Source organism: Gorilla gorilla, chromosome 15 (genome assembly GCF_029281585.2).
Source record: "Gorilla gorilla gorilla isolate KB3781 chromosome 15, NHGRI_mGorGor1-v2.1_pri, whole genome shotgun sequence".
In the NCBI taxonomy this organism is placed as follows: Eukaryota; Metazoa; Chordata; class Mammalia; order Primates; family Hominidae; genus Gorilla; species Gorilla gorilla.
In genome coordinates this window covers 121010422-121021234 of record NC_073239.2, presented here as the reverse complement: position 1 = coordinate 121021234, position 10813 = coordinate 121010422, and the positions used below count along the sequence as shown (strand labels likewise).

Sequence of the window (10813 nt, the reverse complement as noted above, 5' to 3'; positions counted from 1 at the left end):
ACCGTGCGGACAGATAGCAAAGGAGGTGCAGAACAGTGGGAAGGAGCCAATATTCATCTACTGCTCAACAGCTGATGGCTAAGATGGCAACCATGAAAAAGCAGAACAAAAACATTCCTCAGCAAGATGAAAGCAATTCCAGAAAAATATAGGGAAGAGTTAGTATGGTTTCCTTTGAGAGTTGGGTGTTTTTGTTTTTAAACAAGCCTCTTGGTACTACTTAATTTTTTTTGTTTTTGTTTTTTGAGACAGAGTCTTGCTTGCCCTATTGCCCAGGATGTAGCGCAGGGGTACAATCACAGCTCACTGCAGCCTTGAACTCCTGGGCTCAGGCAATCCTCCCACCTCGGCCTCCCAAAGTGCTAGGATTACAGGTGTGAGCTACTGCACCTGGCCTAAATTTTTAATCACTTACTAAAAGTCTGGTTAAAAAACGAACAGAATGAGTGCTTGACTGTTGTGAGTGTCCCCTACTGCTAAGGCCACACATTTGGTAACCTTGCGCACATGGACTAAGTACTCACAGGTCGGCAGAGCAAAGAGAAAAGCCAATCAAAGTGTCTGCTGCCCTCCCCGGAGGCTTTCTCAGAGGGCTTTCTGACGACGGGCAAAACCTTCCCTTTAAAGCGGAACCAAGTTTTGGACGTGCTCAAAACCTTCCAAGAGCCCTCCATGTGTGCCAACTTGGTATGACCACTTCCTGCCTAAGGCTGGGAAGCACATTCCCCAGAAGGCCAGGACGGTGGCCCAGTGACAGGGGTGCAGTGCTGCCAAGCCACCGCAGCTGCTTGGTGGTCTTCCCGCTTGGCATCTGCCAGCTTCCCACTGCTGGCCAGCGAACCCACAGAGGCCCAGCACAGCGCCGATGCTCCCCAAGATGTGACGGCTTCCGAGACCCCACACAAGCTCCCGTTTATGATCTCAAGTTGATGCCCATGCACACGCTTCTCCTGTTTCCTCACGATCTTCAAATTGTCCATCTGGGATAAGTCAGTTTAAGCAGAGCATTTCTCTGATCCTACAACTTCCCTCTCACGTGTGAGCTCACTGGCGTCTTTCACTGCTGTATTTACAACAGCTCTGTTCTTCTGACCAAACCCTGACTGATGTGAGTTGAGTTTTTAAAAGAGGTCTGTATCCCTGTATCAGTTTTACAATTTCAGATTTTTTGGAACTAAATACATCTTAATCTCCTCTGACTAAAAACTGTCAGAAACAGAAACTTCATTTAATGCTTTTATTGTTTTAACACAGATAAGCTATGGCCATGTAATCTGTAATCTCTGATTTCCAAAATGTGAACCAAGAACTATAACTCAACTTAGTCTTACAAAAATTAGATATTTTCCCTCATGGAAAAAAAAAATCAGAAAATACTACATGGTTTTTTTGTTTTTTAAGTTTTTTCCTATACTACTGGTTTAAATCACTGTAACAGAACAGAATATGTAAGCACATTCTGGAACCTTACATCTAAGATTAACTACTTATATTTACCTTAATAAATTTAAAGCAAAATACAGCTCTTTATCCAAACAGTCTTCTTTCAGAACAATTTTTCCAAAATATTTAATACAGTGATTTTCTGTTTCTAGAAAAGACTAGAGTTTCCGATCCTTCCCACCTGAACAAAAACACCACTCTCTGACTATCACCCAAAGAGAAAAGAAGAAAGAAAAGGCCTTTAGGATGCAGTGGGCACAGACTGTAACACCCAGACACAGAGGAAAGTCAGTCTGCGGAGGGAGCCTGGAATCCAGCCTCCGCAGCTTCCTGAGGGGTGTGCTGGAGGCCACCTGTGGACGTGCTCAGGTGCCGAGCACAACCAGTTTGTGGAGCTGGTAGAGAAAGGTGTTCTTCCCTCTGCTGCTCTCGCGGTCGGCCTGCTCCATGACCTGCTTTGGATCAACCTAATGGGGTAGACAAGAGGACCAGTCAGGCTCTGTGACAGGGCTTTTCCAGACATAAAATACACATGCATTAACATCCAGGATGCACAAAGTATAATTCAGTTCTCCAAAAATATTTACAGAACACTTCTCTACTCTCACACTTCATACTATATGCTTGATAATTCATTTTTAATTTCATGTTTAAATAACCCCATTAAAGATGGACAAAAGACATGAACGCTTCTCAAAAGAAGACATTCAAGGGCCAAAAACATTTAAAAATGCTCCACACATCACTAATATCAGAGAAGTGCAAATCAAAACCACAAAATACCATCTCACACCAGTCAGAATAGCTATTATTAAAAAGTCAAAAAAACAACAGATGTTGGCAAGGCTGCAGAGAAAAGAGAATGCTTATACACCATTGGTGGGAATACAACTTAGTTCAGCCACTGTGGAAAGCAGTTTGGAGATTTCTCAAAGGTCTTAAAACGGAACTACCATTTGATCCAGCAATTCCATTACTTGAGTATATGTCCAAAAGAAAACAAATTGTTCTACCAAAAAGACACATGCATTTACATATTCACCACAGCATTATTCACAATAGCAAAGACATGGAATCAACCCAGGTGGCCATCAACAGTGGACTGGATAGAGAAGATGTGGTACGCACATACCATGGAATACTACACAGCCATTAAAAAGAATGAAATTGTGCAGTTAGGATGCAGCTGGAGGCCATTACCTTAAGCGAATTGATGCTGGAACAGAAAACCAAATACTGCCTGTTCTCACCTAAAAGTGGAGCTAAACATTGAGTACTCATGGACATAAGATGGGAACAAGAGACACCGGGGACCACTAGATGGGGGAGGGAGGCAAGGATCGAAAAGCTACCTATTGGGTACTATGCTTAGTACCTGGGTGATGGGATTAATTGTACCTCAAACCTCAGCATTATGCCACCTACCCAAGTAACAAAAGCTGCACATGTACCCCTTGAATCTAAAATAAAAGCTGCAAACAAATAAATTCATGATTAATACTATGGCAAGCTTTACTGAGAAATCTCCCATGCATGCCTATGTAAATGTGGATGGTAATTGCATTACAGGTCTTGAAGACACTGAAATTTTCTAAAACATACTAACCTCAAAGTGAAATTCTGTTTTCAAACAAAGTCCTGCTAGTTCATCACCCTCAGACACTCCAACCGAGCCTGATGGCCATGGGGGCTGGTGTGGTCACCCCTCTCCTTGCCCATGGAGCTCTGCACACAATGGGGGCGGCTGCCAGGAGCAGCCTTGGGGTCTCTAAAGAGGGACCTAGGCACAGGGCACAGGGGGAGCAGGCGAGCCTCACATCAGGAGCAACCTTGAGGCACAGGATGGGACACAGTCCTCCAAGGCAGAGCCTCACTTAGATCGTCAAAGGGGAGGGGAAGACTGCCCCTGCTGCTTTGTATCTAGAGATATCCCTGGCTCTGGAATTAAATCTCCAAACTCCTTTGGGCTCCTTTCTCTGAAATCACATTTTATTCCATTTCTAGCCCTACAGAGAGGAAGTACCAGGGAGCCTATGAAGGGCTTTGTCCTTCTTCATGACTCAACTGTGGCCCCTGAAAATTCCTTCACTGAAGCCCGAATCCCCACTGTGATGTTATTTGGAGATGGGGCCTCTGGGAGGTGATAAGGGTTAGATGAGGTCACAAGGGTGGGACCCCAAGGATGGGATTTGTGCCCTAAGAGAGGACGTCTCTCTTTCAAGTGAGGGCACAGTGAGAAGGTGGCCATCTGCAGATGTCCCTCAAAGGTCCTCACAAGGACCCACAAACTGGCACCTTCCCTAGGACTTCCAGCCTCCAGAGCTGTGAGAACAAATGTCTGCTGTTCCTAAGCCCCTACCCGTGGTGGCACTGTGACAGCAGCTCAAGGAGACAAAGACAACAACCAGTACAGCCCGAAAGCCACCAAGCCAGCCACATGGCAGGATCAGCCAAGGTGCATTTCACAAAGACCAACAAGAGCAGGAAGGTCCAATCCAGACCCTCATACCTTTTTTTCCCAACTCACAGGCAGTGAGTTATCCTGGTGTCTGACTCTTTGCCGGGACATCACATAGAAGACACTGTGCAGAAACAGCCTGTCTGGTCTGAGACATTTGCTAGCTGGCCCCCAAAGCCATCCACTTTGCCTCCTGTCTCTGCCTCTCAGACCCTCGGCCAGCCCTGGCTCTGAACCCTGGGTCTGCCCAGGGCCTGTCCCCTCCTCCACGTGGCCTCTGCTCATGTAGCAGCCTGCATCCCACTCACCTGATTCCACTCGTAGGGCTTTTCATGCCACTTGGGAACAATCTTCTCCCTTGGTTTTGACTGACAGAACAAACTAATTTAAAAAAAAAAGAAATTATCTTAATTATATATTAGTAACTGAAAACACTGCTGTGATTTTTTTAAAGATTTAAATCCTATATGCTTCCCACAGAATTGGAACTAGAATAAACTGTTTAAAGGTCAACATTTATGCAGTTGTGATCAGAAAATATTTTAATCTATAGCATATTCAAAAGCAGAAAGAAATGGAGTGCGACAGATCTGTAAGACCTAGCCTCGTCTCTTTGTTCCCTTAGCAACCAGCACTGCACATCACCACATGAATGAGTCAAGTTCTCTGAAATGTAACAGGACATTTTGTACCATTAGCTCTCAAGCAGTCATGACAAGTTGGAAATATCATCAGCTTAAAAAGATAGGGAATTTGAACAATGAGGGAATAAAGAGTTCTGCAGAGCCTCTCCCCACTAAAAAACTATAAAACAAGGCAAAACTGTAAACATACATACATACATACACACACACACACATACATACATACATACATACATACATACATACATACCAACAACAACCATTTGAAGGCTCTGGAAATTAACCAAAGGCAAAGGCAAACAACAAGTTGAGAAGCATTCATTCATGACAAACTGCCAGCTCCAGGTGAGAACAGTGGAGTGTGTGGAGTTCTTGCTGGGGTAGGGAGCCGCTCCCACCCCATACACCTGCCCCTGAACCCAGCACCACAGCACTCCCAGGGCCATAAAGGCTATGTGATCTGGATCAGAGGGTGAAAAATCCTCACACCTTGACTTGGAGCATTGTCAGTAAAAACAGCAATGAAGGAAACAGATGGGGAAAGCCCATAGCTTTCCAGCCTCACGCCACATCCTGCTTGGGGCCAGCAGCAGACCAGACTATTCAGGAGGTAAAAGGGAGACTCTGGAAAGGAGAGTGCCACAGAGGGGGAGCAGACCCTCCACACATCCCTGACTGATGGAGGGGTGCACACACGTGGGAAAAACCTGGGAAGCCCTGAGAAAAATAGAGGCCAGGGAAGAATCAAAAAGTGCCTGAACTTGGAGTGTACTTTTCAACTCATACTTAGCTCCAATGGCAAAGGGCAGAAGCCTTCAGGGCAGTATTTAAAGACAACTTCTGATTGATCACGGACTAAGCACTACGCTGTGCAGATCAGATACAAGGACAACACCTAGGAAGCCAGGCTAAAAAATAAAAATAAGAATAAACAAAACAAAACGAGCTGGGCGTGGTCACATATGCCTGTAGCCCTACCTACTTGGGAGACTGAGGCAGGAGGATCGCCAGAGCCCAGGAGTTCAAGGCTTCAGTGAGCTGTGATCACATCACTGCACTCCAGCTTAGGCAACAAAGTGAGACCTTGTTTCTATAAAAATTAAAATTAAAAACATAACAAAACAGCAGAACCCAGACATCAGTGACCTCACATCACGGGGGATGGACTTACAGGTTAAGACTAGGCACTTTTCTAAAGTGAAACAAACAAAACAACAAAACCCAAAAACAACAGCTCTGGGGGAACTGCTCCAGTACATTATCTAAAGTACCCAATTTCCAACAAAAAAATTAGGAGACATCAAAGACACAGGAATGTGTGGCCCGCACACAGAAGAGCAGCCAGTAGAGGCTGAGTGTGTGGCCAGCTGTGGGTTCAGCACTCCAAGACCTCAAGGCAGCCACTGTGAACAGGTGCCAAGAAGTTTTTTAAAAATAGGATAACAATGAATCAGGGATAATCTCAATAAAAATTTAAAACTACCAAAGAAACAAAAGAAATCCTAGAGCTGAAAAGTACAATGACTGAAATGGAAAATTCTCTGTACCGCATCCACGTCGACCTGAGATGAAATAATAAAGGATCAGTAACCTTAGGACAGATCAACAGAAATTAACCAATCTGAAGCACAAAGAGGAAAGAGACTGAAGAAAAGTGACCAGAGCCTCAAAGACCAGTGAGGCCGTATCGACCATGTTAGCACGTGTTTAACACCAGCGCACTGACAGACGTGCAAAGCAATGTCTCCCTAGGGGAGAAGAGAGCGGGCACGAGGCAGAAAAAAATATTTGAAAAAATTCAAAACTGCAAATATACTGTAAGTAAAAGGACAGAAAAAGCTACGCTACACAAATGGTAGCTAAAGAGAGCTGGGGTAGCTATATTAATATCAGACAAAATAGGCCTTAAAACAAGAAGCATTACTAGAGAAAGCAAGCTTTCATAATAATAATGATCTTGTATGCAGGAAATCCTAAGGAATCTACAAACAACTACTAGAATATAGAAGTTTAACAAGGTCACAGGATAAAAGACCAATATATAAAAATCAACTGTTCCTTTCTAAAAAAAAATTCAAAAACAAAATTAAGAAAACAATTTTATTCACAATAGCATTAAAAGAACTAAAATATTTAGAAACAACTAAAGTGCAAGACCTGCACACTGAAAATTCTAAAACAGTGTTAAGAGAAATTAGAGAATACCCAAATGAACAGACACTCCATCTTCATGGACTGGATGGCTCACTACTGTTAGGATGGCAATTCTCCCCAAACTGACTCACAGGTTCCACACAATCCCTATCACAATTCCAACAAGGATTTTTATACAAACTGACAAGCTGATCCTAAAATTTACATGGAAAGGAAAAGAATATAAAAGAGTAAAAATAATTTTGAAAAAGAGCAGGCCGGGTGCGGTGGCTCACGCCTGTAATCCCAGCACTTTGGGAGGCTGAGGTGGGCGGATCACGAAGTCAGGAGATCAAGACCATCCTGGCGAACACAGTGAAACTCCGTCTCTACTAAAAATACAAAAAAAATTAGCCGGGTGTGGTGGTGGGCACCTGTAGTCCCAGCTACTCAGGAGGCTGAGGCAGGAGAATGGCATGAACCCGGGGGGTGGAGCTTGCAGTGAGCCGAGATCACGCCACTGCACTCCAGCCTGGGCGACAGAGCGAGACTCCGTCTCAAAAAAAAAAGAAAAAGAAAAAGAATAAAACAGGGGGACTAATGCTACAGCAATTAAGACAGTATAGCACTGGTACAAAGATAGATATAAAGTAATTGAACAAAACAGAAAGCCCAGTAATAAATCTTTACATTTACGGCCAATTCATTTTTGACCAAGGTACCAAGGCACCAAGGCAATTCAATGGTAAAAGTATAGCTTTTCAGTAAATGACGTCATCACCACTAGATATTCATATGCAAAAAATGACTTTAGGCTCTTGTATCACATACCATATGCAAAATCATCTCAAAATGGATCAAAAACCTAAACATAAAAAATTACAAAAAGAGAGAAAATGATTGTGACCTTGAGTTTAACAAGGATTTTTTAAGATATAGCACCAAAAACATAATTCATTTTTTAAAAAGATAAAGTAGGCCAGGCGCGGTGGCTCACCCCTGTAATCCCAGCACTTTGAGAGGCTGAGGCGGGCAGATCACGAGGTCAAGAGATCGAGATCATCCTGGCCAACATGGTGAAACCCCATCTCTACTAAAAATACAAAAATCAGCTGGGCGTGGTGGCGTGCGCCTGTAATCCCAGCTACTCGGGAGGCTGAGGCAGGAGAATCGCTTGAACCCAGGAGGTGGAGGCTGCAGTGAGTCGAGACTGCACCACTGTACTCCAGCCTGGGCGACAGAGCGAGACTCCGTCTCAAAAAAAAGATAAAGTAGTGTCTTAGTCTATTTTCCCCTGTTATAACTGAAGACCAGAGAGTGGGTCACTTACAAAGATAAGAACTTGATTTCTCACGGTTCTGGAGCTGGGAAGTGCAGGAGCATGGCTCTAGCACCTGGCCAGGGCCTTCTTGCTGCATCATGACATGGCAGAGGGGCAAGTGAGTACTTGAGACAGGAAGAGGCACCGGGGCAGACCCACTTTACAACAATCCATACTCTCTTGATAACTAACCCTCTCTCACAATGATGACATGAGTCCAGTCAACCCCTTATTATGCCCAACCTTCCAACACTGTTGCATTGGGTATTAGGTTTCAAACATATCACATTCAAACCACAGCAAGTAGATTTCATCAAAATTAAAAATTTGTGTTCTTTGGAAGACATCATTAAAATAAGAAGACAAGCTACACAATGGATAAACTAATCGCAAATTACTTACCCAATAAAAGACGTGTATCTAAAATTTAAAAACAATTTCTACAACTCAATAATGAAAAGACAAATTTAAAAATGGGCAAAAGATCTGAACAGACATTTCACCAAAAAAAAAAAAAAAGGATAAATGACTGGCTAAGAGGAATATAAAAAGTTGCTCTACATCATTAGTCATTAAGGAAACGAAAATTAATGCTACAATGAGATACTACCTTACTCACCAGACTGACTGCAGTAACAACACGTGCCAGTGCCTCGTGCTGGTGAGAATGTGGAGAAGCCAGAGCCAGCCTATGTTGCTGGTAGAAATGTAACATCGTACAGCTATTTTGGAAAACAGTTTGGCTATTTCCTTTTTTTTTTTTCCTGATAGAGTTTCGCTGTTGTCACCCAGGCTGGAGTGCAACGGCGTGATCTTGGCTCACTGCAACCTCCGCCTCCTGGGTTCAAGCAATTCTCCTGCCTCAGCCTCTCAAGTAGCTGGGATTACAGGCGCGTGCCACCATGCCCTACTAATTTTTGTGTTTTTAGTAGAGACAGGGTTTTACCATGTTGGCCAGGCTGGTCTGGAACTCCTGACCTCAGGTGATCTGCCCACCTCAGCCTCCCGAAGTGCTGGGATTACAGGCGTGAGCCAATACGTCTGGCCCCGGCCTTTTCTTAAAAGATTAACATAAACCTACAATACAACCTACCAACTCCACTCATAGATATCTTCCCGAGAGAAAAATACATGTTCACAAAAAGACTGTATGTGACTATTCATAGCAGCTTTCTTCATAATGGCCAAATACTGGAAATAATCCAAATATTTTATCAACTGGTGAATGGATTAAAAAAGTGGCATAACAAACAATGAAATATTATTTAGTAAAAAGGAACATGATACAATATGGATAAACCTCAAAAGTACTAAGCTAAGTGAAAGAAGCCAGATTTTAAAATTAAAATGTGATTCCACATATATAAAAATGTCAGAGAAGGCAAATATATAAACAGAAAGCAGATCAGTGGTACCTGGGCTGGGGTGGGAACAAGACTGCGTGTAAATGGACAGGGGGAACTCTCGATCCTCAACACAGCTTTACTGAGGTGTACTTTACATATCCTAAAAGTCATCAACTTTAGGAACATAATTTATTAGTTTTAGTAAATTTATGGGGTTGTACAAACAATGACACATTCTGTTTTAATATATTAGTCAAACAGGTGGCATCTGTTGCCTGCTGCCAGGAGAAGTCGGGGCACCCCTGCATCTTGTCTTGGAGTCGCCAAGGAAAACACACATAGTCAGACCCTGGCTGGAACGAACCTTTACTTACAGAGGGAGGCGACAGGACAGGATCAGCTCTAGTGACTGGCATCGGTCCCTGTGGCCAGCGGGTACCTCCCGGAAGACAAGGCAGGCCTGCAGGCCCCTCTCCTATGTGGCAGCAGGAGAGCCCTGTCCCATCCCTGCAGTGGTGGGATTGACCAGGTACCGTATGACACACAGGCTTAAGCAGGGCAGAGCCGGAATCAAGGAAAGATCTTCCCACACATGGCGACGAGCCCCCCCACAGGCTGTGAGGACCCTTAATCTTATGGGAAGGATGCGTTTCAGGCCCAAGGCCTGTTCTCAGACAGCAGAGAGGGGATCAAAGGCTGCCTGCATGAGACTGCCTTTCCCGACAATACTTATGAGTAAACTTCTCTGGATGACAGAAATGCTGAAGAGCTAGGTTGTGCTGACAGACTGCACAACTATAAATTCACTAGAGTTATTGAATTGTTAAAACAAACAAACCAATACCTACCTATGGCATAATAAGGCAGGATACAGTTACCCTTGTTTTGGGGGCAGGGAGTGATGGTGGCTACAACCGCACCCGCACACCCTAAGGAGCACCGGGGCTCTGACCTCGGTGCTGGCCACATGGGCATATACCTGTGTACTTAAACTTCAACCCACATTTTACATAAAAATATTTTTACCGGCCAGGCATGGTGGCTCACACCTGTAATCCCAGCACTTTGGGAGGCTGAGGCGGGTGGATCGCCTGAGGTCAGGAGTTCACCTGACCAACATGGTGAAATCCTGTCTCTACTAAAAATATAAAAATTAGCTGGGCATGGTGGTGGGTGCCTGTAATCCCAGCTACTTGGATGCTGAGGCAGGAGAATCGCTTGAACACGGGAGGTGGAGGTTGCAGTGAGCTGCGATCATGCCATCGCACTCCAGCCTGGGTGACAGAGCAAGACTCCATTCTCAAAAAAAAAAAAAAAAAATTACCAGCTTGGGCAACATAGCAAGACCTCATCTATATAAAAAATTTAAAAATTAGCCAGGTGTGGTGGTGCACACCTGTAGCCCCTGCTACTAGGGAGGCTGAGGTGGGAAGATCATGTGTGCCGAGGAGTTGGAGCTGCAGTGAAC

At 44.1% G+C, this 10813-nt stretch overlaps 1 protein-coding gene across 2 annotated transcripts in view; it reads right to left on the bottom strand.

Annotated features, from left to right (window-relative positions):
* Window positions 1-1223: 1223 nt before the first annotated feature.
* Window positions 1224-10813, bottom strand: part of TDRD9 (tudor domain containing 9) — a 127284-nt gene continuing 117694 nt past the window's right edge. The window contains exons 35-36 of one of the 2 annotated variants that reach the window (XM_004055767.3): window positions 4210-4282; window positions 1224-1910 (exon numbers count right to left, since the gene is read on the bottom strand). In XM_004055767.3, the coding sequence (XP_004055815.2) occupies window positions 1809-1910; window positions 4210-4282 (175 nt within the window). In that variant the 3' untranslated portion in view covers window positions 1224-1808. The remainder of the gene's footprint in view (window positions 1911-4209; window positions 4283-10813) is intronic. The other variant, XM_055361683.2, reaches the window with a different exon arrangement.